At 37.5% G+C, this 26,852-nt stretch overlaps 4 protein-coding genes across 4 annotated transcripts; 1 reads left to right on the top strand and 3 right to left on the bottom strand.

The window, feature by feature from the left end:
- Positions 1–8,909: 8,909 nt before the first annotated feature.
- On the bottom strand, positions 8,910–10,283 carry LOC131431569 (ER membrane protein complex subunit 3). Its single transcript, XM_058597369.1, has 3 exons — positions 9,969–10,283; positions 9,490–9,899; positions 8,910–9,428 (listed from the first exon to the last, which is right to left on the bottom strand). Exons 1-3 carry the CDS (start codon positions 10,115–10,117, stop codon positions 9,196–9,198), a joined length of 792 nt encoding a protein of 263 aa, XP_058453352.1. The 5' UTR covers positions 10,118–10,283; the 3' UTR covers positions 8,910–9,195.
- A 748-nt stretch (positions 10,284–11,031) lies between these two features.
- Positions 11,032–14,163, bottom strand: LOC131431566 (zinc finger protein 62 homolog). Its single transcript, XM_058597366.1, has 4 exons — positions 13,825–14,163; positions 12,499–13,770; positions 12,056–12,424; positions 11,032–11,989 (listed from the first exon to the last, which is right to left on the bottom strand). Exons 1-4 carry the CDS (start codon positions 14,089–14,091, stop codon positions 11,063–11,065), a joined length of 2,835 nt encoding a protein of 944 aa, XP_058453349.1. The 5' UTR covers positions 14,092–14,163; the 3' UTR covers positions 11,032–11,062.
- A 6,836-nt stretch (positions 14,164–20,999) lies between these two features.
- LOC131431570 (ribosome maturation protein SBDS) lies at positions 21,000–21,993 on the bottom strand. Its single transcript, XM_058597371.1, has one exon. The coding sequence runs from the start codon at positions 21,836–21,838 to the stop codon at positions 21,080–21,082; it is 759 nt and encodes a 252-aa protein (XP_058453354.1). The 5' UTR covers positions 21,839–21,993; the 3' UTR covers positions 21,000–21,079.
- Positions 21,994–22,981: 988 nt separating this feature from the next.
- Positions 22,982–26,652, top strand: LOC131431565 (zinc finger protein 616-like). The gene is made up of 4 exons (XM_058597365.1): positions 22,982–23,381; positions 23,664–24,845; positions 24,910–24,996; positions 25,072–26,652. Exons 1-4 carry the CDS (start codon positions 23,280–23,282, stop codon positions 26,650–26,652), a joined length of 2,952 nt encoding a protein of 983 aa, XP_058453348.1. The 5' UTR covers positions 22,982–23,279.
- Positions 26,653–26,852: the final 200 nt, after the last annotated feature.

Here is a 26,852-nt window from a genome sequence, read left to right as displayed (position 1 = left end):
GTTAATTGTTTTTAATTGAAAGTGGTAAATCGCTTAGCCTCTTCAAGCATGGGAACCTGGTTAAATTCCGGCAACTGTCAGATTCGTATTTATTTTGAAAATTATTTTCGATTTCTTCGTGTTTCGCCTTCGTCAGGCCCGTACCCAGGATTTCGTTTCGGGAGGGGCCCAAGGTAAAAAAATAATGTTACTGAAGACTGCTTATGTACCTAATTCTCGGTGTACCTTGTACCTTTTCCACTCTATCTGTTATTGTATTACATTTCTTTATGTTTACTGTCTTGTTATTTCTGCTACACATGCCTTTGACCTTTCAAATAATTATATATCTGTTCTTGATTTCGGAATCTTGTCCCCCCCCCCTCTGGGTACGTGATTGGCCTTCGTGCTTCAAATTGAACTCGTAGGGGAAGATGGCGGTTCAATTTGCTCATAAACCTCTAAATGTTCAAAGATTCTTCGTTTCAACAGTTGGTTTTTTGCTGTGTATATTTTTTGAAGGAAATCTATATCTATATATCTATCTATATATATATATATATATATATATATATATATATATATATATATATATATATATATATATATATATATATATATATATATATATATATATATATATATATATATATATATATATATAATTATATATATATATATATATATATATATATATATATATATATATATATATATATATATATATATATATATATATATATATATATATATATAAAAATGCATAGATTCTTTGTAATCGCATCACGCAAGAACGGATGGACGGATTTACTGATTTGTTCGGGAAATATGAGCTGAGATATCTTGTTAATATGACGTCTTTGCATGCGTTGAGCAGTTGCAAAAAGAAAAACCCGTTTGATTCCACCTAGTGGTGTAATGATACCTTTCTCATATCAATCATACTATCATATCTAATACTGTGGTATTCTACAAAATAATTTTCTTCGATTCTTAAAAGAATAACCGAAATCGGTTTGTTTAACCGTCTACTTATAAAAACTATCAGTTGGAAAAGATTTGAGGTCGATTTAGAAATTTTTTTAAGGTTTTTCCCAATTTTCAGTGATGGTATACTATTTTTTATCCATTTTACCCTATATTTCCGGATCCGGAAGTCGGATCCGCATGAAATTCAGGAATTACATATGAGACTGCAAGACCTAAGTTTGTGAAAATCGGTCGCGCCATCTATGAGAAAAGTTGGAACACATATTTTCTTTTTTTTGCACATTTTACTCCATAACTCCCGAACCGGAAGTCGGATCCAAATAATATTCAGGAACTTTGTATGGGACCTCAAGACCTTTTATTTGAATGTCAGTTTGTGAAAATCGGTTCAGCCGTCTCTGAGAAAAGTTAGTGCACTTATTTTCACAATTTTTTGCACATTTTACCCCATAATTCCGGAACCGGAAGTCGGATCCAAATAATATTCAGGAACTTTGTATGGGACCACAAGACCTTTCATTTGAATCTAAGTTTGTGAAAATAGGTTCAGCCATCTCCGAGAAAAGTTAGTGCACTTATTTTCACAATTTTTTACACATTTTACCCCATAATTCCGGAACTGGAAGTCGGATCCAAATAATATTCAGGAACTTTGTATGGGACCACAAGACCTTTCATTTGAATCTAAGTTTGTGAAAATAGGTTCAGCCATCTCCGAGAAAAGTTAGTGCAAAAAAACGTTACATACACACATACATGCGCGCACACACACACACACACACACACACACACACACACACACACACACACACACACACACAGACATTTTGCGAACTCGACGAACTGAGTCGAATGGTATATGACATTCGGCCCGCCGGGCCTCGGTTCAAAAGTCCGTTTTCACAGTGATTGCATAACCTTTCTATATGAGAAAGGCAAAAAACAAAAAAGAAACAAATACTACGTTGACAGCTTCTTATGTCAAAATAATGCTTTTCCAGATCTCGGCTAAACTTTTCTAATCCAGCGAGATCCCTGCTAAACTTTTTTACTCCCGGTAAAACTTATTTGAGTTCAGACAAAGTTTTGAGTTTAGCCCCTTGTTGAATGACAATACAGTCAAACGGCATTATGCCAAACGGTATTATGTTAAACGATCTTATGTCAAACGGAGTAGCCTTGTTTCTGGCACTTCCAGAACTGGAAGCTGGGAGCCAGTATAGCTGTAGTGAGTGTGCACAAATTTCCATTTTGTTTGCCCATATCACCCTGTCTCGGTCCAAAAATCGGGTTTCACAGTGATTGCATAATCTTTCTACAATCTAGTGATCAAATTCATTGTTAACTACAATCAGAGATGCCAGATATTTTCATAGAAAATCTGTATTACGTTGAATGAAAAATCTGTATATATCTGTATTCACCAAAAAACCGAATTTGGTGTAATGAAAATAAGGTGAGGTAATGTTATTCCAACATTTCTTGGTTTAATAATGAGAAATTCAATTATATACGACAAAATTAAATTTTCATCAACAATCAGAATCAACTAAAACAATTTCGATTTCATATACTTTCATGATTTTGTCTTGGTAAGTTGATGTTGGATCTAAGCGCTCAACTTCAAATACCAGCACCATTTTAAGATTTTCAGATCAGTTTGTGATTTGCTCATTGATTACTAAACGTTTTTCTCGTCTCGAGCTACCGAACAGAGCTCAGATTAAAAAAAATTATTTTCTTTCCAATTCTATTGTGAAATCTGTATTAAGTTGAGAAAATCTGTATAAAATCTTTCTGTATGTAATCTGTATGCGCATGTTAGAATCTGTATAATACAGATAAATCTGTATAAATGGCATCTCTGACTACAATTGAACTGTGTTTTAATTGAAATGACTATGAAAAAACCTGTTTTAATCCACCTAGTGGTGTAATGATGCCTTTCTCATAACAATCATACTATCATATATAATACTGTGGTATTCTTCAAAATAATTTTCTTCGATTCTTAAAAGAATAATCGAAATCAGTTTGTTTGACCGTCTACTGATAAAAACTATCAATTGGAGAAGATTTGAGGACGATTTAGAAAACTTTTTACGGGTTTTCGCCCTTTTCAGTGATGGTATAAAATTTTTAACACACTTTACCTTATATTTCCGGATCCGGAAGTCGTATCCAGATGAAATTCAGGAATTACGTATGGGACCACAGGAACTTTCATTTGAACCTAAGTTTATGAAAATCGGTCGCGCCATCTATGAGAAAATCTAGAAAACATATTCTCATTTTTTTGCACATTTTACCCCATAGCTCCGGAACCGAAAGTAGGATCCAAACAATATTCAGGAATTTTCTATGGGACTACAAGACCTTTCATTGGAACCCTAGTTTGTGAAAATCGGTTCAGCCATCTCTGAGAAAAGTTAGTGCACTTATTTTCACAATTTTTTGCACATTTTACCCCATAATACCGGAACCGGAAGTCGGATCCAAATAATATTCAGGAATTTTGTATGGGACCACAAGACCTTTCATTTAATTCTAAGTTTGTGAAAATCGGTTCAGCCATCTCCGAGAAAAGTTAATGCAAAAAAACGTTACATACACACATACATGCGCACCCACACCCACACACACACACACACACACACACACACACACACACACACACACACACACACACACACACACACACACACACACACACACACACACATACACACACACATACACACACACACACACACACACACAGACATTTTGCGTACTCGACGAACTGAGTCGAATGGTATATCTCCGGGCCTCGGTTCAAAAGTCGGTTTTCACAGTGATTGCATAACCTTTCTATATGAGAAAGGCAAAAAAGGAAACGGATATTAGTACGCGAACTCATGTAATAAGTCTTTGCTGTCGTGGAAATTCGTTACGGGAAATTGTTGCAATCATTGGAAGACCACATTCGACAGTATTCAAAATCATAAAAAAGTGGAAATTCGAAGAGACTTTGAAAAATCTAGCTGGTACAGAGCGAAAACGTATTCTAACATCTGGAGATGAGCGGCAGATTGTGCGAACATTACGAAAATACCCTAAAACAAGTATTCCGAAGTTGGCTGTGGAAGTTGCTGACAATATTCTAAGGTCTGTTAGTGCCAACACAATCAGATGCGTAGCATATGTTAATTTACATGGCCGAGTAGCTCGGGAAAAACCGCTACTCTCCAAAGCCAATCACCCTTATTCTGAACGACGTATAGTTTATTCGATCGTATTTCATATGTATTCCTAATAACGCTAGCAAAATCAAACCATATTCGATCGAAAAACCAATACGTCGTTATTCAGAATAAGGGCGAATATCAAAAAGCGGCTGAAATTTGCGAAAGAACATGTGAATAAGCCTCAAGATTTTTGAAACAATGTAATTTTCACTGACGAAATGAAAGCCAAAATCGGAGCTGGAATCTCAAAATTTGTGCCCTACCGTTAAGCATGGAGGAGGAAGCGTAATTATGTGGGGCTCGATGGCGGCTAGTGGAACTGGTACTATGGAGATTATTGAAACGAATATGAACAAAATGGGCTATCTAAACATCCTAAAACACAATCTTCAACCTTCGGTGGAAAAATTAAAATTGCCACAGGGTTGTTACTTCCAGCAAGACAATGATCCCAAGCATACCTCCTACGTAGAACGTGAGTGGTTGCTCTATAAAGTGTCGAAACAGCTCAAAACTTCTCCTCAATCACCCGATTTGAATCCTATTGACCATTTATGGTGTGAGGTGAAGAACAAGCTGAAAAATGTTAAATCAACAAATAAGAAAAAATTCAAAACGGATTCAAAATATTTGGAAAATTATTGCACTATTAACAAAAATCTGGTGGAATCGATGCCGCGTCGCTTACATGCCAAAGGAGGACACACCAAATACTGAATAAGATTTTTTATGACTAGCGACATTCAAACTTGATTTTGTGAATTGTTGATTACTCAACGAAAACGGAATCACCCAGGATGATGCACTTCTTACCTGTACAGCAGTCCGTGGTGTAATGATGATATAAGTTGTTCTATGATTTATTGGACCTTAAGCAGTTGTCTCACCACAATGGTCATGGCTTGCTATGCATTGATTACTATATACCAGTTTGTAGCCACACATCCACCCTCTTCTATAAAAAAATCGAGCTTAATCTATCTGGCATATACCGTATTGACATGCGCTATTTCTAGAGCATGTTTAGAAGAGTATTTAGTTCTAGATGCATAATTTGTGAATTGAAAATTAAATCTTGAGATTATAATATAACAGAAAAAAGAGAACTGTTCGTATAAATAAAATTTCCTTACTGGAGATACGTTTATTTAAATTTCAGTTCTATTATGAATTTCCCATATCAAGCTTCGAATGGCCAAACAAACCCTTAGGCTATTCGCGACACTGTGAAGAATATCTGTTGTGATATGACAAGCTGTTGAATAATTTATAATCGTCAAAAATACATCTGGCACAAGTTGGTCCCATAGCTATATTTGAACAGCTGCTTTAAAAAGATTTTATTTATAGTGTTACTGACCCTTATTACCGTTCTCACTTCCACTTTCACATTCACTTCACTTACACGTCACTTCACTTGATTTTCCCTATTACCAGTATCACGCTCAGTGAAGTAAACACTGAAGTAAAAAAAATCATTTTATAATAACAACAAGCTCATCGAACTAATTACATTTTCCGCTGAAGCGACTTTCGTGATAAAAACCTACATTCACTTCACTTGATTTTCACCGTGTAGTGATATCGGTAATAAGAGCCACTGTATCAAAAGTCATTTGATTAGTGGAGTCACCACGTGAGTTTTTGGATTGCGGATCTAATTGTGGTTAAATCGAGTGCAATAGCTTTTGCAGCAATATCTCAGAAAAATTCGTTCGAAAAATGTGAAATACTGCTGGTAACTTGACGCGAAAACTGGAAGCGAATGCATCAATTTTCGATTCACCCTTTGAGCCAATGCATCTAACATAGATAGCGGATCACACTCTAACAAATGAGTTTAATATATAAGATGAATAGTGGAGATGTTACGAAGCTGGTGAATGGCATTCTAAGCAGTCCATTTTAAGTAAAAGGTGATTTTTTTGAGGTTAGGATTTTCATGCATTAGTATTTGCTCAGATTTTTTGAGGTTATGATTTTCATGCATTATTATTTGCTCAGTATGCTCTGACATTTCATCATGAATAGACTTACTAACGAGCAACGCTTGCAAATCAGTGAATGGGCCCTAGAAAAGTTGGCAGAAAATCCGCTTTTTTATCGACAAATTTTGTTCAGCGATGAGGCTCATTTCTGGTTGAATGGCTACGTAAATAAGCAAAATTGCCGCATTTGGAGTGAAGAGCAACCAGAAGCCGTTCAAGAACTGCCCATGCATCCCGAAAAATGCACTGTTTGGTGTGGTTTGTACGCTGGTGGAATCATTGGACCGTATTTTTTCAAAGATGCTGTTGGACGCAACGTTACAGTGAATGGCGATCGCTATCGTTCGATGCTAACAAACTTTTTGTTGCCAAAAATGGAAGAACTGAACTTGGTTGACATGTGGTTTCAACAAGATGGCGCTACATGCCACACAGCTCGCGATTCTATGGCCATTTTGAGGGAAAACTTCGGAGAACAATTCATCTCAAGAAATGGACCGGTAAGTTGGCCACCAAGATCATGCGATTTGACGCCTTTAGACTATTTTTTGTGGGGCTACGTCAAGTCTAAAGTCTACAGAAATAAGCCAGTAACTATTCCAGCTTTGGAAGACAACATTTCCGAAGAAATTCGGGCTATTCCGGCCGAAATGCTCGAAAAAGTTGCCCAAAATTGGACTTTCCGAATGGACCACCTAAGACGCAGCCGCGGTCAACATTTAAATGAAATTATCTTCAAAAAGTAAATGTCATGTACCAATCTAACGTTTAAAATAAAGAACCGATGAGATTTTGCAATTTTTATGCGTTTTATTGTTTAAAAAAGTTCTCAAGCTCTTAAAAAATCACCCTGTATTTATCCACACTTGAAAATTCGCGTGACGCAATCGAACTAACCTCTAAACAGCTTCTAAAATACATCGTTCAGCTTCTATGTAGCAGGAAAGTTTACACTCGTACTCCTAAAAAATGAGGAAGTTCACTCGGAAAGGTTCTGTAGTTCCCGTGTCAACAAATAACTACGTGTTTTCCTAAGCTGCAAGCAATATTACACGGATTTCTTTTTGTAAATATAGGTTCTCTTCGGCGTGTAATTTTAAGTAGCAAGAATGTGAATATTCTTAGTAAATATGCAATTTTTGATTGCTTGGGTTCATACTAGTGACGTAGGTATTTTCTCAGTGAATTTACTCTAAACTACTTATTGAATTGGTACAGAAAAATCAACGATTCATGAAGTATATATCTATTTTGTAACATCATTGTCAAAATTAGTCCTCGTAACCGAAATCGAAGTGCACGACGTTGCTAAACGCATCATATCCTTATCGTACTTCTTCTTCTTCATGTGTTGTTTGGTGGGAAACTCACACCACTCACACATTGAGAATTCCACCGAAAGTTCTTTATCGAACTGTTTACCTGTTTACATATAAACTGCTCATTCTTCCAATCAATCGGACATATTTCTCATTTTCACATGTTTTCAATGTTTTGATACTCCAACAAACACAATTGAGTATGTTTCATTATGTCACTATCAAGGCTAATGAAATGAATGTGCGCGATCTGTCGATCCGCTCAGTAATGCGCGATTTATCAAATCCGCCATTTTGCCTTGCGCGGCCATGTCACCCGCTTCTTTTGTGCGCGACGTTTCCGGTCCGCTTTTATATATTTTTTTATTTTAATGCACGACCTTCCGGGTCCGCTCTGTAATGCGCGATTTTAATGATCCGCTTTTCCAAAGATAGATCAATTTTTTATCCTTTATTGCGCGACTTTCGTTGTCCGCTCATAATGCGCGACCATAATGATCCGCCTTTTTCAATTTTAACTGTTACGCAATCTCTTAGGTCAGATCTTTTTCTTTCAAAGCGAAAACTTTGTGTCTAAAAGATTACGGCGAATATCCATAATTGTTTCCTGGGTGATTCCTTTTCGGGTGTACAAAAATTATTATTATATCACAGGCGGTTCTTATTATTTGCAGCAATAAAAATTGTAGCACCTGGCAAAGGATCGCCATTGTGAATTGTTGATTACTCAACGAAAACGGAATCACCCAGGATGATGCACTTCTTACCTGTACAGCAGTCCGTGGTGTAATGATGATATAAGTTGTTCTATGATTTATTGGACCTTAAGCAGTTGTCTCACCACAATGGTCATGGCTTGCTATGCATTGATTACTATATACCAGTTTGTAGCCACACAGATTTGATTAACAGTAAGTAAACTGTGCACTCATTTTTGCGACTGACTGTATATTAGAATGGCAAAAAGAAATATTTTGGGTTACTCAGAACGTTTTGCAGAGCAGGATGTTCTCACACTTAAAACTAATGCTCGAGCTCAACATAACGAGACGCCTAGTCCCCATGTACTTGTCCGAAATTCGTTAAAATTATATTTTGATATTTCGATTGTTGACGGAGTTTGGCATAATATATTGCTGAGCTTCTCAGTAAACAACATATATACCGAAATGAGCAAATCCGTTTGCGTAGATTTTGAAAAGTTTCGCTGGCTTTCACTGAAATTCAGCGAGACACTTGTCATCTAATGTCACCGGTCGATTTGGCATAGCATGACGCCTGCTCGTAGAACTGGAAAATATAAATTTATAGAAGAAAAAATATTTCGATATTTCAATGGTCAATGGAAAAATCCTCAAACTACAGTCTGGTGAAAGTAGTTTCTTCCCACGAAATGTAATCACAAATTTTCTTAATCGTTCATTGTATTTATTTACCTTTGAGCTATAATAGTACATACAATCATAGTCATTTACTAGACTAACTAAGCTAGTGTTCCCACCATCATCGTTTAAAAACTTAGCTAGTTTGAAATATTGATACAATTAACATAAATAGTTTAAATTTTCAATCGATTCATTCATCATAGAACATTTTCCACCCTTACTTTACACGCCAACGTGAATAGTAGGATTATCTAGCAAAAAAAATCAACAATTTTACATTAAACTACTGGCATTTTATATCGAAGGGTTAATTTCTCAGCACTCCATCGTCCCGGTTTTGCTGCTGATGGACAGCGTTCGATCCCTCCCCAGTCGCAGTAGCAGAAGCCAAAAGTTCACTCTCGATATTCGCTAGTGCATTCTGATATTCAGTGATTTCCAACGCCTCCCATTCGGCTTTAAATGCCGCCTTCGGATCCTGTGGCATTGCAACGGCAGCACCGGACATTTGATCCTGCATCGATTGCGTTTGATCCGCGGCTGTTGGTGGAAAATGATGTTTTATAACCATAAATGAAATGAACTATGAGAAACCCTTTACCATTGTTCTCTCCTAACACCAACGTATAGATGCTTCTTAACCCGAAAACATTTAGGAAATACCACGAAGCAGATGACACCCAAGCTGCATCCAGCGAGGCTAGTTCGATTCCACGTTGCAACATCGGCTTGAAACGCAAGGTCAACGGGAACGGAACCTTTGTGGTAACAAACCCAGAGAACATCCAATTGATCCATCCACCGATCACAATCATCGGGAGAACGTTGATAAAATTACCCTTGACCAGATCGGACAACATAGCCGTTGAGTTTGGGCTCGGTGGTGCTCTTTTCTGAGTTTTGAAATATCCAGTTTCCTCATTGTTAAAATAATGCCTCCTCATTGCAAAGGATTGCGGGGTTAGGTATTTTCCGTTTTCACGCAGCAGACGGGCCCGAATCATTGCTTGACTGGTGAGCAGAATAGAATAGATGACGGTAACTTAATGCTTGAGCGACTTAAAATATATTTTCATTTACCTGTCTTGAATCTGGGTTAGCTCGACTTTTTTCTGGGAGGAAATCAATATCGAAAAATAATGACGGATAATACCAACCAGGAAAGTGATGACCACTATCGGTAGAAACACCCATCCGCGTATGTTCGGATCAATTAGCAGCTCAGCCATTACGATTGATAACACTATCACTAGGAACAGAGATGGACAATTTGACCGAATTGGGTAATATAGTTCGATCCAAATTCAAGTCAACATTAAACCATCAATTATTGCTCGTTGATGTTTTCACACAAATTTTTACTTCAGGATCTTAATGAAGAGAAACTAATGACAGTTCTTCAGAACCAGTCTAACATATATGAGCGTATGTTGAGCAAAAATCGATTAAAGATTCGTCGATTATTTCGACCAAACACTAACGTCAGAAACAGGCTGCGTTCAACGACTGACTATAAACAAAATCGCAAGGAATAGAAGCTTAGGAATATTTTTGCACCAATTATTTATTTTATAGTGAATATTCAACAAACTACTGTTTGGGCGGGTTCAATAGGTAGGATTAATGTTAGTGACTCAGGGAAGGTTCAAATATTCGAAATGGATCTGTTGAGTTAGGACAAAATTCATTGGTTGAATATTCCATAGCCTCCTCGAGAAATTTCGCATGCCCTGTTTTTATTATGCTATATATTTGACAGATAAAACTAACAACAATGGAGAAGGAAAACAAATCGAGTAATGACAACGGACGCAAGCTCACCGGGCGCGACCTGCAATCGCTACCTACCCGACAATATCTGGACCAGACCGTAAATCCAATTCTGCTACAGGGACTCAAAGCACTGGCTAAAGAGCGACCACAGGATCCGGTACAGTATTTGGCCAACTTTTTGCTGAAAAACAAAAGCCGAGTGGACGAAACGAACGGAGCCGAAGAAGGTTAACATAGTAGTAAATTTCGTAATCTTAATGAACTTCTGAACTATTGAACATTCACACTATCGCTTAGCTATATCCGACGATCATTTTCCAAAAAGAAATAATAAAGCATTAATTTAATAAACTATATTGACAGGCTGTGATCATAAGCACGTAACACGTGTATTTATAACACTATTCACACTCAACCCGCTGCACCATAAACTCAATTCCATTGTGTAAAACACTAACAGCCGGTGCCAGGGTGGCGGTTATTGCGGAGCAAACATCTTCGTCGTTTGTTTTCGAAATGCTTGCATCCTTTGGCTGCCGTTTGCGTATCTCGAGCTTATGGAAGTGCGTTAAATGATGCCGTAATCCAGCATGTTGTTTAAACTTTTGATCTTCACACAGGTCGCACTTGTACTTGTACACATCACCGTGGATGTACGAGTGTGATTTTAAATTACTTTTCTTGGTAAACTCCTGCCCACACACCGGACAAACGTGAATTTTGATGGTTTTTCCTATAACAGGATTGTTCGGATGTTCCTTTGTCTGATGAATGACAAGTTCTATTTTCTTATAGAATATCTTATCGCAAACAACGCACTTCATTTCGCGTTCCACCGAATGAGTCGCCAAATGCCGTACCAACGGAGCTTTCGTGTGGAACTCTCGATCACAAATTTCACATCGGAAGCGCTTGACACCGGTGTGCAAACGCTTGTGGACCCGTAAACTATTGGCGTATTTGAACTGTTTTTGGCAAATGTCGCACGTAAAAACAGTCTCCACGTGAAGTGCCTTATGGCAACGTAGGGCACTTGGGTATCGAAACACCGATGGACACAAGTCACACTTGAACGGTTTGTCATCCTCGTGCTGTTTGGTGTGCACTTTCAGATCCTGACTGTACTTAAACTGTTTCCCGCAGAGCGGACAAATCAGTCGTTCGTGCAAATGCTCGGCTCGTTTGTGATTTTCCAGATAGCACCGGTAGGTAAACGCTTTGGGACACTCGTCACACTTGAACCGTTGATACTCGGCATGACTTCCCCGATGAACTACCATCGATGCCACCGTGGCGTACGATTTGCCACAGACTTCACAAATAAAAGGCTGAAATGAGAAGTTTTGGATTTATTGGAAAATATTTTGGGTATCGCAAAAGAAGTCGGAACTAACCCCCTTATGCGGTTTCATATCTGGATGTACTTCCACCTTATGCTGCTTGAGTGATGTTCGCCCCGCAAAAGATTCACCGCAGTAAGGACAGTAGAGTCCCGCTTTAATTTTCGTTTCTTTCTGCGATTGGTTTCCTGTTTCAAGCCGAGAACGTCGCTTCTGCTTTCCGGCTTTAATTTCAAGGTTTGTTTTTATGGAATGATTTTCTGCTTCGCCACTTAGTCTGTCTTCTTCAGTCTCATTGAATACTTCATTTTTAATTTGTGGAGTCTTTTCTTTTGTTGTGTCAGTAACTCCTCTCCTACGCTTAGTTTTCTTATCTTTGGAAATCGTAGGAATTCCTTTGCTACTGTTCTTTGAAAGTAAGTTCTGTCAAACAAATAAAGTTGCCGTCTAATGAATTTATTTGTCTTATTATATTTAAAACAGTTTAAAAAGCTTACCGCTAGTGGCACATCATCATCACTCTCAGACACGTCATCTTTTTCCTGGCATTCTTCTTTAGTATCAGTGACTTCATCTAAAACTGGTTCTTCTGTGTTAAATACATCGTCTTTTTCGTTGATTTCTGCTTTGAAGAAAATCGAATCAGGTTGTTGTATTTGCGTTGTTTCACTTTCAAATTTAATATCGTCGAATGAGATTTGATCTGTATCTGAGTTCCCAGCAAATCCCAGGTCATCATTTGCAGTACAATCATAATCGAAATCAGATTCTTGTTTTTCAAATGTCTCTACAACTTTACAATCAAATTCGTTATTATGCTCGATTGGACCGGCCGGTTTGATTTCTGCTGTAGTCTCTGCTGGTCGCTTCTCAATAATAACGTCATTTTGATAGCCTGCCGGCATAGTCACATCTGACGACTGGTTATTTTCCAAGGGGCCATCGGTTCGCTGGCATACTTCCGTAATTAAATTTTCATTTGCTACTGATTTTTCGACTTTTTTTATTTTTGGAACACCTTTTCTGTTCCAACCGTTCTTCGGAGGCGCAACCTTCAACTGTTCAAGGCCCATTTCCTTCCAGTGATTCCGTCGGTTGTGATTGATCAAATATTCAGCCTTGTTAAAACTATGGCAGCACATATCGCACTGATATGCTCTCCATCTTAGTTTATTATGCGACTGTAATTCAACCTCCTTCTCAAACTTTCGATCACAATAAGTACATTTGAACTGGAAGTGATCCTGCGCGTGAACCTTCCGGTGTGTCATCATTGCATATATACTGTGAAAAACTTTGCCACACTCGGGACAAACTCGTTTCTGATGGTTGCGTAGATGCAATCGAAGACTTTTTCGATGCTTATAAGTCACACCGCAAATCTGGCAAGTGTGTGAACGTTCTGTCGTGTGGACTTCGCGAATGTGCTGTTTCACAATCGAAGGTGTGGCAAAAATAGAAGAACATTGCGGACATTTTGTGCCCTGTTTTGTGTGCCTAAACACATGACAATCCAGAGCTGTTTGCCCTCGAAACCGTTTCGGACAGTGCGGACATTTGTAAGGCATTTCTCCTGTGTGTAGCCGAAGATGAACCTTTAGGGTTCCCTTGTGCAGAAATCGCGTGTGGCATACTTCACATTCGAATTCTTTAATTCCGTAGTGAATCTGTTCATGCTGCTTTAGGGTAGCTCGAAACTTGAAAAACTTTCCGCAGATCTCACATGTTACATTAGATTTGGTATCGTCCTTATGACGACCAGTGATATTCTAAAAACATATAATATATGGAAACCGGTTAAATTACTATTCAGGATGTGATACCTTTTTTGTGTTTGCCGTTTTCTCACACATTGGCTGGGCAGTTTTACTTGGTAGATTTTGATCTTCATTTGCATCTGGAGGCCTATCAGGAATCAAAATTTCAGGCCTTGGATGTCGTGGTCGTCCTCTACCACGGCCTTTACGTGGTTGCTCTTGGTCCGTACCATAGGTCTCAGCTTTCTTTAGTTCTGTAGCATTTTGTCGGGTAGATGAACAGCTCCTAGCACGACCTGATAACTGTAATGCTACCGAACGCCCTCGCATCATGTTAACTAAAATAGCTTAAAATTTTACCGCAATTTGAAGCATAATCTAATAAAAATATTGTGAAAAGGAATTAACTCGTAGCTGATTGAATGTAAACAATTTTGAGTGAACTGTCAAAGAATTCGTAAATTAGGCTGCGTTCCTTTGGAACGTAGTTGCCAGTTACTTTCGGGAAAAGCGGACAATAGGGTTTGTTTTTGCGTGTGTTTCTAATTTTTTTTAATAAAATTTTATTTGGCTCATTTACTTTAGCTTAACATGGCCGATTGGCTTGTTGTTATAGGAGAAGAAGGGACTCCCCAAAAGTTAGTAAAGGAATGTAAGAAGGGTTGGAAATATAAATATATCATTCGTTCACATTTAAAACAGATTCTTGAGCTTGGCATAATGAAATACTGTATTAGATCGGCAACACGACATTTTACTGATTGTTCAGTAATCCATAAGCTATTTTCCAAAATTCGGTAATGTAATATTCTGATATCTCGGTAAAGCGCGTTCTTTTGACGAAGTTTAGAAAAATATTAAGCTGAGCTTGTCAGTAAACAACAAATATGCCGATATCAGCAAATCCGTTATTTCCGATATTTCGAATAGTGTTTTAGCTTTTACTGAAACTCGGTGAAACACTTGTCATTTAATGTGTGTTGTCAAATGTGCAAAACATCACGTATTCATTGCTGGAGGAGCGAGAAAATAATATATATTGGATGAAGGTAAGAGATTCTTATATTTCTTGAAAAGATAAGTAAAATAAAAAACTGCTTTTCATATAGATACTTACAAAAGTATTCTTATTTCCAGGTAGATGTGTTGAGGAACACTGGAAATAATTGTCTTTAACCGTGATGTTTTCTTTTGAGGTTTGCTTTACTTTTTTGTATACTGCATTAAAGCGGACATTAATAAAACATCCCCTTTCCCCAACCTTAGCTTTTGTGATATTTATTTCATGCAATAATAAAGAAAAATCCTTTCTACGGACGATTACTGATGACTCGGATATTCATTATTCGATCATAATTACTTTTGCCGAGCTAACAGCAAAATTGTTGCTGACAAGTTCGGCAATAATTGACAGTTCACAAATTTGGTATTGCCGAGATTCTCAGTAATTATTATGTTGCAGAGATGATTATCGATCTCTCGGCTGTGCAAATCTCGTCACTTTTTTGCCGAGATGCAGTAATAAAATTTAAGTGTGTTTGTGGCACAAACCTTTTAGATATACTTTGAATTTCCTGGATCTTCACCTTCTTCAGATTGTAACGAGAGAGATAATCCTTGGCTGAGATTGTTGGTGTGGAGTTTTTGGGTAGTTTCCAGCAACTCAAACAGTTCAAGGCAGGTGCATGCTCCGAAGCATCGTTTACACAGGTCATACTTCCGGCAACATAAAGAAGAGTGCGATAGAGCTGTAGACGAGAAAGAGTTAGGGAGAGCACTAAATTTGAGCATTGATAGTTTTTAAGAAGTTGTAGATGAAAGTCATATAAGAAAGATTTCGAGTTGCCAAGACGTCGCGGACTGGTACGAAGGGTGGTATACCACAGACTAACAGACATGACAGTATGAGTAAATTCTTATATAAAATAATTTTTCGTGATGCACTAGCTCCACCTATATTGTACTGCGCGAACTATTTACTATCTGTACACCCCTTGTGTTATGTAAAAGTTTTTTTACTAGTTGGTTTCTCCTCGTTTGTCAACACCGATCAGCTGCTTGCAGGGATGCCTGATTTCATCAAAATATTTGAAAATGAATCGTCACAATAAATTATTGGATTACGTTGATAATATATTTAACTTTTTCGCGATGTTTGAAGGTAACCATTTATTTGACTCAACGTTGTTCATCTAGACTATTTTTTATTGTTTTGGTTGTTTTTTGTTCCAAAACGGGTTCGATTTTGTATTGCGTTGGAGGATGAGAAGTAGGCACAATTATGTATATAGTTTTGGCAATATGTATTAAATCTGTATCCTGCATGAAATTCGCGTGGACGTATACAAATCAATACATTACAGGTAATTCTGTATGAATGGCAACTATGTTGGTAAATGAAAAAAATAAACACAGTCTAGATGACAGACAGGATGTTTTTGATAGGGTAACGTGGCGCCATCATGACACATGTGAGTACTGTCCCAAATAAAGAAATATTCGAAATGACCGTTAAAATGATTGAAGAATCTAATTTGAGTGTCCTGTCTGTTAGTCTGTGGGTATACCTCGGGCCCGAAGGGAACCTATGAGTTGGGACCTGGCATCAGCCCCCAAAACATAGAGAGCTTTATTCGGAGCATCGTAAATACTCGGCACGTGAATATCTTTAGCGGATATGGAAGGTTTTTCGAAAATAATATCTGAAAAATTTGCTAAGTTTTCCGTTAAGCTTCTGTGTAAATACTTCTATTAATAATTTTTATGTAACGTTTTTTCTACACTTTTATAGGAACAGTATTATTCTCCAAGAAATTCGCTGGTAAAAAACCCGAACGATTTCATAACAGAAATATGTTAAAGAGAACAACGAGTTGATGATTTTGAATGCCTACAGGTGTTAAAAAATAAACTCTTACTATAATTTTTTTAAATTTTATAGATAATGTTTATATATAATGTTAAATCAGTGAAAAATGTATTGGAAAAATAAAGCAGGTTTTAATGTATTCTTGTTATTTTTGCATCGACATTTCAATTAATATAACATTTTGAACATTTTTGTATGTTCGAATGATCTTTACCATTGTCAAATTAACCAGATTTCCGTTTTTCTAAAGAACCAGAAGTGAAATGTCAAAAATACCATAGCACTAGTTAAAACAATAAGTACAATGTAAAAATAAGATGCTTTCACGGTTATGCTAAACATTCCAATTGTAGTAGTTATTCATACACTGAGCAAAATACCATAGTAACCGTAGCCTGTTTTCCATCGTCATTTCAACTATATGCTTAAATAGTAGCAACAATCATGATATATGACTATTCACCATCTGTATTGTATAAATTACTAGACAACAAAGACTACGACTTGACTAAACTATTTGTATTCATGACTTTTCTGGTATAGTCATCCTGACAATGGTAGTCATCTCAAATATAAGAACAAATAGTTAAAATCACAAATTTCTAGTAAGGTGAAATTGCTCTCGAGCCTTGATATATGAGGAGCTAAATAGTTATCGCTACCATGTAAATATGTTCACAATATAATAATGTTACCATAAATAGATACATGGTTTAAAAGACGATTATGAAGTTTGAAAACACTATTCATGTAGTCCATATCAACAGAATTTATGTAGGAAGCACATTATCGTATAGTGTTTTTCAACCTACTATGTATTACATTTGTGCTGACTATACAAATTGTCAATGAACGGGTGTACTGTTATTGTCACATACAGTTACAATTTTGCAGAAAATTTCGAACATGGGTAACACATCAGTGATGGATTTGAACAAAATATTCTGTATTGTGACTGTGTACTTTGGTAGGTCTTGCAGGTAGCTAAAGTTTGTAGCCTTACTAGTTTCCGTCGTTGAAATTTAATTTTTCAACAATTTTCCGGCAACGGTTATGTTTTCCAGTGAAATCAACATCTCGTATACGGTTTATTATTCATTATCGGTCGCTGTAGAAACAACATCAAGCGATTGATGAAAAGGAAGATTATCATTTGATTCCCGGATTCAATTCGCTCGAATCCGACGAAAAATCGCAGGTGGGCATCGAGGTTTGCATCTGGACTTGGCTAATAATTTCTTTCCTGCTGCCAATTCCTGCTTCAGGAAAAACTCCACCGGACAGAGCCTTGGATCAACTGATGCTATCAAGCAATGCTAAGCAATATTTCACCAGGTATATTATCATTTGATTTGATGCGAAAATATAATAGAGTTTAATGAAATTATTTTGTTGTTCTTATTTTAGAATTTAAATTCATAAAACTTTTCAACATTAGCTCATGTTTTGCTGATGGTCAGCATTGTTGAATCAACCATTGCTTTTAGTTTCAAAATAACTAGAAGTGAAATGTCAAAAATACCATGACTCTGGTTATAGCAAAAACTACAAATGTAAAAAAAATATTCGGTCATGGTTAGGCTAACCATCTCAATCGTATTAGTTATTCATACAATACACTGTTCATATTATAATACTATACTATTCTAGAGCCAAAACCATTCATAGTAAAAGTGAGCTTGCATATTGTTAACTTCATCTGATTTTATTGTGTGCTGAAAACTACTATACGCGTATGGTTAAAATAACCTCCCATATGGTAGCTGTTACCATCTTATTTTTCTGAGTGTAACCACATCAAGTCAATTTTCACGAGCTAACGTTTCTTTTTCTTTATTGAGAAAAAATAGACTAAGGGCATATTCAGGAGTGTTCTAGTTCTAGATGCATAATTTATGTCAGTTTTAAAATTTAAATCTAGAAATTATAACAAAATAATCTGGCAGCCCCAGCAGCGTTTTATCTGTGTTTCAAATGTAGAAAAAATAGAACGACAGTGTATACCAGTTTTAAATTTGACAGTAGAACTGGTCGAATGAATAAAACTAAAACGAATTGCTGGGGATACGTTTGTTTCAGTTTCATTTACATTATAGACCACCCATACCCGCATACGCATGGCTGGCAGATTGCTGACTAAACGCTGCCAGCTGGAACAATATGGCTGGCAGACATTCTGGTGACCGACTGCCTCACCGCTGCCAGATATACAACTCAAACGATACAACCGTTTCCACCAGGATTTTTCCAATCGGTTCTAAGGGAGACATGGTTGCCAGCTGTTTGCCATACCGCTGGCAGCCAGAGTGAATAGATCCGCAAGAAACCCGGTAATGATTCTTCTTTGCTTGTTTTTTTTTTTTTTTTTCATAAATACGTTTATTTCATAGGCAATATACATAAGTTTTTCTTCGCCGTGGCATCTACAATACATAGTACTTTAAACCTAATACATTTCGAATATCCTATTAGTATGTTGGTATTCATTAGTTAATCTAAACACTGTTTTTATCAAGCGAGTTGCTATTATAAATTACATTAAATGAAATACATTTATTTTGTACATGATCTTATAACTATTTCAGGTTTGTTTGTATCAGTTCATCACTTTTATTTAATATAAGATAGCTGGCTATTGGTTGAGCTCATGGAAGAGAAAACAATCTAACATAAAATAAAATTTAAATTGGAACTCCAATGGACTTAATGAAATAATAAAGAAGTTTCATGTAAGGAACGTCACGACAAGCAAGAATGTCGCGAACTGGGACATTGGATAGTCTACCTTGGGTACGCAAGGAATTTATTAGTTGAGATCTGACATCACGATACTCCACGCATGTCCAAACAACATGGTCAATATCGCGGTAACCTTCGCCACAAGCACAATGATTAGTCTCGGAAAGTCCAATTCGAAGGAGATGTGCATCTAACGTGTAGTGATTGGACATGAGTCTGGACATCACACGAATGAAATCTCTACTCACATCCAGTCCCCTGAACCATGCCTTTGTCGATATTTTAGGAATAATTGAGTGCATCCACCGACCCAGATCATCTTTATCCCAAGAAGCTTGCCAGCTGGCCTTTGCTTGTTTTGATTGCTTTATTCCTATTTCGGATGTTAATGATAGGAAATGAAAGAAAATTTTCATGTTTACATTCTGGTATAATTTTGAATAAGTATCAAATTAGTGGTAACATGAATTGAAATGTGAACGAATTCACGACGATGTTGAAAGTTTCGAATCATTTACGAATCTAGTGGCACCGGTGGTCCAACGATAAAGTACCCCAGCACCGTCATATTACCCTAGAAGAGACGTCGAACAAACATTAAAACCTTACACTAAAACTCGTGAAGCTTTAGCTTTACCTAGCTGGCTCCTGGGCTCGATACATATATCGAACAAGTGATGATCGCTTTGAACATCCTTGGCTTCAGAAACATATCGGTTCTGCGATAAGATGATTAGCTTCAATATCTCGTACCAGAGCTTATACATTCACCACCAACTCGTTTCCATCGGATTGCTAGAATTGCTTGCAGCAAAGATGACTTACCAGCACCCACCGATCCGATGACACCAATAACTATTCCTTTCCGGAAGTCGGGAATGAGATTTTCATCATAACCAAAAACTTTGAAACCAATTCAGATTGCTCTTTCAGTGCATCAAATTGATCTGTAACATTTCGCATTGAGATAACAACATTCAGGGGTAGTTGCGTTTCAGATACAACAAGTTTTACCTTCTTCGAACTGTCTCCGTTTAGGCCGGACTCCTCGTGATAGTTATTGTATTATTATTTTGTAACTGTGCGTGCATAATATAACAAATTTTGGTAAGTCACATCGCTATCCTCTCTGTGGAGATAATATAGAATATAGTGAACATTTGTATCGTTTTTTTCTTTTCATTTAACGACATACCTAAAATATTTCAGAAGTAATTCAAGGAAAACTGGTTGCGACAGCTGGGCTACAATGTCATTAAAGAAACAATGAATCCTAGAAAACTTTACTCCCACGAGAACGTCTGAAAATGACTTCACCATCATATGCAACGAAAAAACGAAAGTGAAAATTCGCGGGTCACTAGACGACGGCCGATTTTTTTTGTCATTTTGGATTTGACAGCCGTCACTGAATCGGTTTTGGTAGCCTTTTGGTGCCCGTGGCTACCCAGGTAACCAAAACGCCATGCGGGTATGAATCTTGCAGCTGCTGAATTTGCTCTAAATAATTTAGTATTTTTCTAGAAGTATGTAGTTTCTCTGAAATGGCTGCGTAATTGATTGTTTACTTCAAGGCCCGCCTTGCAAGATCTGCGGTTTCTATTTTTATTCGGATATCAAGAAAACACTAGTATGACTGTGCTGAATATATTAACATCAATAAAAAAATTCTTACATGAAGTAAACATCGTTTAAATATGCCATCATGTGTATTCATTCCAAAACCTCCTCACCTTCTTTAATTTCTTTCAAATTGAGTACTTCTAATACACCGTGTCCCTTCGTTTCCTTTTGGATAATTTCATCCATCTCCCGGTAGTGTCCAGGATCAATCAAACAGGTCATAACCAATAGATCGCCTTCCCACTGCTCTGATTCAACCGGTGAACACAATTTCGCGATTTTCTCTTTCAAACGTTTTGCTTCCTTTCTCGGAAGTTCCACCTTCAGTCGCATTTTTGCTCGTTCCAGCGGAATCGTTTCCTGTAGCAGTTTGATTACTTCTAGAGCCTGTTGCTTGGCATTCCGGTGTGGTTTTATCGAATAATGAACATCTTTCATCGATTTTTCAATGATAGAAACGGGATATGGACGCTTCGTTTCCGGATTGATGCAACGATCAGCCACATTGGTAGCAATCTCACGGAACATCGACTCTTGCTGATCATGTCGCTCCTTCTCGGAAACTTGCAATTCACCCTTCGCTAGAATCTCCTTACAAATTTCGATGACATCATCCTTCCCAAATGCTTTAGCCAAATCTTCCTTCTTGGCCATTTCACCTTTCGCGACATTGGTAAACACTGCGACCGTTTGAAGTACTTCATCCAGATCTTTCTCGGCCCCGGTTCGCCAAGATACTACTTTGTTTTTGTAACAAGCTATTTCGAACCGTTTTCCGGCTTTTTTAATTCGCACTACTGCCACATTGGTGTGTCGAATTTGGTTTGTCGGCGTGAAGATTTTCGGCATTTTATTTTGCACGTAGACGATAAGAATCTCACTGGTAGCTTTAAGAAGTTTTACGAACCGGCGAAAATATTTTACACTACAAGTAAACAAGTTATATTGCGATGTAGCATTTTCTATTAGAGCGATACACTTTTGCAGATTTTAAGGACCAGGGATCAGAGATGCCAGGTCATTTTTTTTTAAATCTGTGATCAAACCCAAAACTTGTCTGTGAAAATCTGTGATCGTTTTCCGTACCCCAATAGCAGTTCAAAATCAAATTTAGTGAGCAAAAAAAAAAAGGTCTCACCACCCATTTTCCGTACCATTTCAGCTGATCGGTCTCACTACCAACACGCTCTGTACCTTTTTCTTCAACCGCTCTGTTCTTTTTAGTGCTAAACTGTACTCGATTTCCAAAATCTGTGAAAATCTGTGATTTATTCAAGAATCTGTGAAAATCTGTGATCATTTTCAGAAATCTGTGAAAATCTGTGTCAGTTTTAAAATCTGTGCAGAAAAATCAAAATCTGTGAAACACAGATTAATCTGTGAACCTGACATCCCTGATCCCTGCGTAAGTGTAACTGAATCAGGGATGCCAGGTTCACAGATTAATCTGTGTTTCACAGATTAATCTGTGTTTCACAGATTTTCAATTAGGCTCTCTGACAGCTCACTTACAACCACAAATGCAAATGAGATTGGTTTGTTTTCATCAGGAAACGAATGCATTAAACACAGTTCAGACGATCAATCAACTTCGGTCGACGTCCAGATTGGTTTATTAATTTTATTTAGCCGAATATTGCTCACGTATCCGACGTTAAAAAGTTCCGTGAACTTGACGTAGTGTCCTTTCATATGAATTGCTTACAATTAATGTTGTTGTTCCGTAATCGTTCCATTCAGGTGATAGCCGCTTGATGCTGCGTGTGAATCGCTTTTATATATTGTTTTGTTTTCATCAGGAAACGTGTTGGCCACCAATTTTTCAGTAGGGCCACCGTTCATTTTTCACCGGGCATAGAAACCTCAATTTTCTGCACAGATTTTAAAAATGACACAGATTTTCACAGATTTCTGAAAATGATCACAGATTTGCACAGATTCTGGAACGAATCACAGATTTTTGAAATCGAGCACAGTTTAGCACCAAAAAGTACATAGCGGAGATTCAGAGGTTTTTTTTATTTCTATCTGCTATTATGGTACGGGAAACGAGCACAGATTTTCACAGACAGGTTTTTGGCTTGATCACAGATTTTTGAAAAAAAGATCTGGCATCCCTGTAACTGATTCCAACAACAACATTAAACATTATCAAACGTAAACACACGTTCGTTGCTGTTATAATATATCTTAAATAAAATGAACTAAGAAATTGATTTCAACGTTCTCTGAATAGTGATTTATAAAGTTTTCTGTTAGTGATATCATTTCTCACCGTAACAGATGAAATATGAGTGAAATTACAGATTCATCGTCGACTAAAGAGGATGAGAAAATTTCACGCGATGTCTCCGAGGATGATTCTTTCGATATTCGCTTGAGCAGTGACGGGGTAAATAAACGATAATTTTCGAGTGAAATGGTTCCAATTTTCTGTTAAAAACATTTTCTAATAGGCCAGAAACAGTTTTTGTGCAATAGAGCAAACTAACTGTGGAAGGATTTTAATAGAAATTTTGAGGGATGCGAACCGGCATTGTAAACATTAGGGCGCTACACTATTATATTCCGACATTTTTTTTTTGTACAAAATATGTTATTAATGAAGTGAACATTATTGTTTATTATATGTAGCTGTTTGATTTCTACCACATAGTATGTTTTTTATTCACAGATAAAGTCTTTCCACTGTAAATTTTGCAATAAATCTTATAGTTCGAAACAGTTGTGCAAACGTCACGCTACTGCCATCCACAAAAAGTGTGATTCCAGTCGAACAAGCGGAAATATCGAACAATATCACTGTCAACAGTGCGACATGGTTTTCAAAAGTAAGCATGCTTTTGTGGCACATGAAAAGACACATAGCGAAGATGACAATAAACAGTATCGATGCGAGACATGTTCAGTGATTCTCAAAACATTGGCCAGCTACAAGCAGCACTTGAATAAACATTTTGGTATAAAAAATGAAAAGAACACACTACCGTGCGAAAACTGTGATGCAGTTTTCACGAGTCGCGAAGGTAGAAGGGTGCACATGATTTTGAAACACAGTGCTGGACAGACATACAAATGCCAGGAGTGTCCGATGATATTTGCTCGCAAAGGAAATCTACGACTGCACATGACTACGCATGGGATAAGACCGCATGTATGCAGTGTCTGTGGAAAGTCCTACGCTAGGATCGAAAGCCTGCGAACACATGAACAAGGTTGTGCGAACGGAAAAACGGGATTGTTTTGTGAAAAGTGTGGACAACGGTTCCGAAAGCTCGAGTTGCTAGAGAAACATATTCAGCTTGGTCATCCGGAAAAGGAACATCAGTGCAACTATTGTGGCCAGAGTTTCGAGAGTAAGCGTGCCCTTAGTCATCACGTGCGAGTACATGAAGGCAAATTCCGGTGTACGCATTGTTCGCTGCAATTTGTAACTGAGAAAGCATTACAAAACCACGAAAAGAGTCGACATTGGGAGATTTTAGGTATAGAGCGAGTGATTGGCAAGCAAGGTCGGCGAAGAGACGGAACCGATAGACCAAAGGAGCCAAAGGCACGTGTTAGGAGAAACAAATATAATCCGTTTCTGGGTTTAGAACACTTAGCGCAATTGACAGAGAAAATGGATCACAAATCGAAATCTGAATCTGATATTCAAACTCAGTCTGCTGTTCTGGAAGATACTCATATAAGGACTTCAAATTACAACATAGAAAACACTAATTTCAGTATGATAGACAGTGATCCAATTGATAAAAACTCTGTGCATACCGTGGCGACAATAATCGAAGATGCCAATCATGATTTGGAAGGTAATGCTGATAATACTGGCTGTGAGAGAATTTCAAATGATAATGTGAGTGATTTTTGCTGTAAAACTTCGATGGTTCGAGGAGTGACTAGAACGTTTATAATTTTAGGTTGTAACTGACGATATCAAAGAAACTATAATCGAAAAAAGAACTTTACTGGATGAAGACACAACACTGGATTGTGAACAAAACATGGTTAGTATCATACTAATGTTTTCATAATCGTTAGCTATGCACAACGTAGGACATTCAGTCACTTGTACATTTCAGATCGAAAATCCTGCTATAAGCGTGAAAGAGGAAAATGAACAACTTATTTCAGATTATGAAGATGTCAGAGAATTTGACGGAAACAACTCGGAGTCTGATGGTCACGAAAATGACTGGATAAATGAGGCGAATGAACAAGACCTCATAACTGAAATAAAAATAGAACACAATCCAACAGTTGAGCTTTCGACTAAGATACCTAATGCAAAGATCAAGGCAAAACGAAAAGCTCGTCGGAAAGCCAAACCAGTCAAGAAACAGTCACACCCGAAAAAGTTCAATTGCGACGATTGCGATAAAACGTTTGTTCATCATTACTGGCTGGGTGTTCATCGAGAAAAAAGGCACGGTGTTCGGAATGAGGACGATGTTCTTCCTAAAAAGAACCGGGTACATATTTGCAATCAGTGTGATAAAAGTTTCAGCGACTGGCGTAATTTATTGTATCACTACAAACATGTTCACAAGATTGCAATCCAGGACAGTGAAGTGGAAAGATGCAGATCGTGCAAAAGAAGGTTTATCAACGCAGACGAACTACAGTTGCATTCGTGCTTCAAGGGCATTTTAGTGAATCGAAAACCTCAGTATAAATGTGAGATATGTGAAAAACAATATTTTAGTCAGCATGGTTTGGATTGTCATCGGTCCTCGCACCCGGAGTACCATAAGTTCAATTGTGATGTTTGTCAGAAACCGTTCGCCAACATAAAGGATATGAACTATCACAAGAAACGCGTGCACGTGGAGGCCTGCTTCACGTGTGATGTATGTGGCAAAGCATTCAAGGTACAGGCACAGTTGAAAATCCATGTTCAAATTCATCAGCAATCGAAAGGCTACCAGTGTGAGTTCTGTGGCAAGTCCTTTTCACAACGAAATGGTATGACTGCTCATTTAAAAATTGCCCACGCTGAGCAACTGGGTGAGGAAGCCGTCGCAGAGCGAGAAATTATATGTGAGATTTGCCAGAAAAAGCTCAAGGGAAAAATATGTCTAAAATTGCACATGAAGACACACACTGACGAAAGAAATTTCGAGTGTTCCTATTGTGATAAAAAGTTCATTGCAAAACAGGATAAGATGCGCCACGAGCAGACACACACCAAAGAGTATCGATTCAAGTGTCGTTTCTGCGGTAAAGGATCAACGAGAAGAAAGCTGATACTATTGCACGAAGCCAAGGAGCATAATTTTACCTGTAGTGAACCACTTGGTCCATCGCATAGGTGCTCGATCTGTGATCGTGACTTTAGTTCGCCGTCTGCCCGACAAATACATGAATCTCTTCACAGTGATGATCTTCCAGTGCCATGCAAACTATGCGACCGGCGCTTTAAGAATGTTAAATATATGAAGTATCATTTGAAAGCACATCACAGATTAGGAAACGGGTCTACTTCCAGGGAGCAGCAAGTGTGCGACACAAGTTCGACAGGGATACAGTCGAAAGATTCAACGTCTTTAGAATGTGAAATTAATAATGCGAGCGGTGGTAAAGAAGGTAGTATGGCTGTGTATTCGACTTTCTGTTTAGCACAGCCCCATGGAAATGATATTGTTGTTTCGAAAGGCGGATAATACGATTCAAAACTAATTTTGGAAACACTTAATTTAGTTTCTTAGAACAGAAAGAAAGCCAAACGTTTCTTTACTTAGGTTATAGAATTACTGTAAAATGTGATTTGGTCTCATTTGAAATTTTCAAATAATCTGACTTCAATTGAAGAAACGGAAATCGCTGTGACTAATGTTCCTGCTGTCCTAATCGATTTGAATAC

This window comes from Malaya genurostris, chromosome 2 (assembly GCF_030247185.1).
Source record: "Malaya genurostris strain Urasoe2022 chromosome 2, Malgen_1.1, whole genome shotgun sequence".
Taxonomy (NCBI): domain Eukaryota; kingdom Metazoa; phylum Arthropoda; class Insecta; order Diptera; family Culicidae; genus Malaya; species Malaya genurostris.
This window is presented reverse-complemented; position numbering and strand designations above follow the sequence as displayed.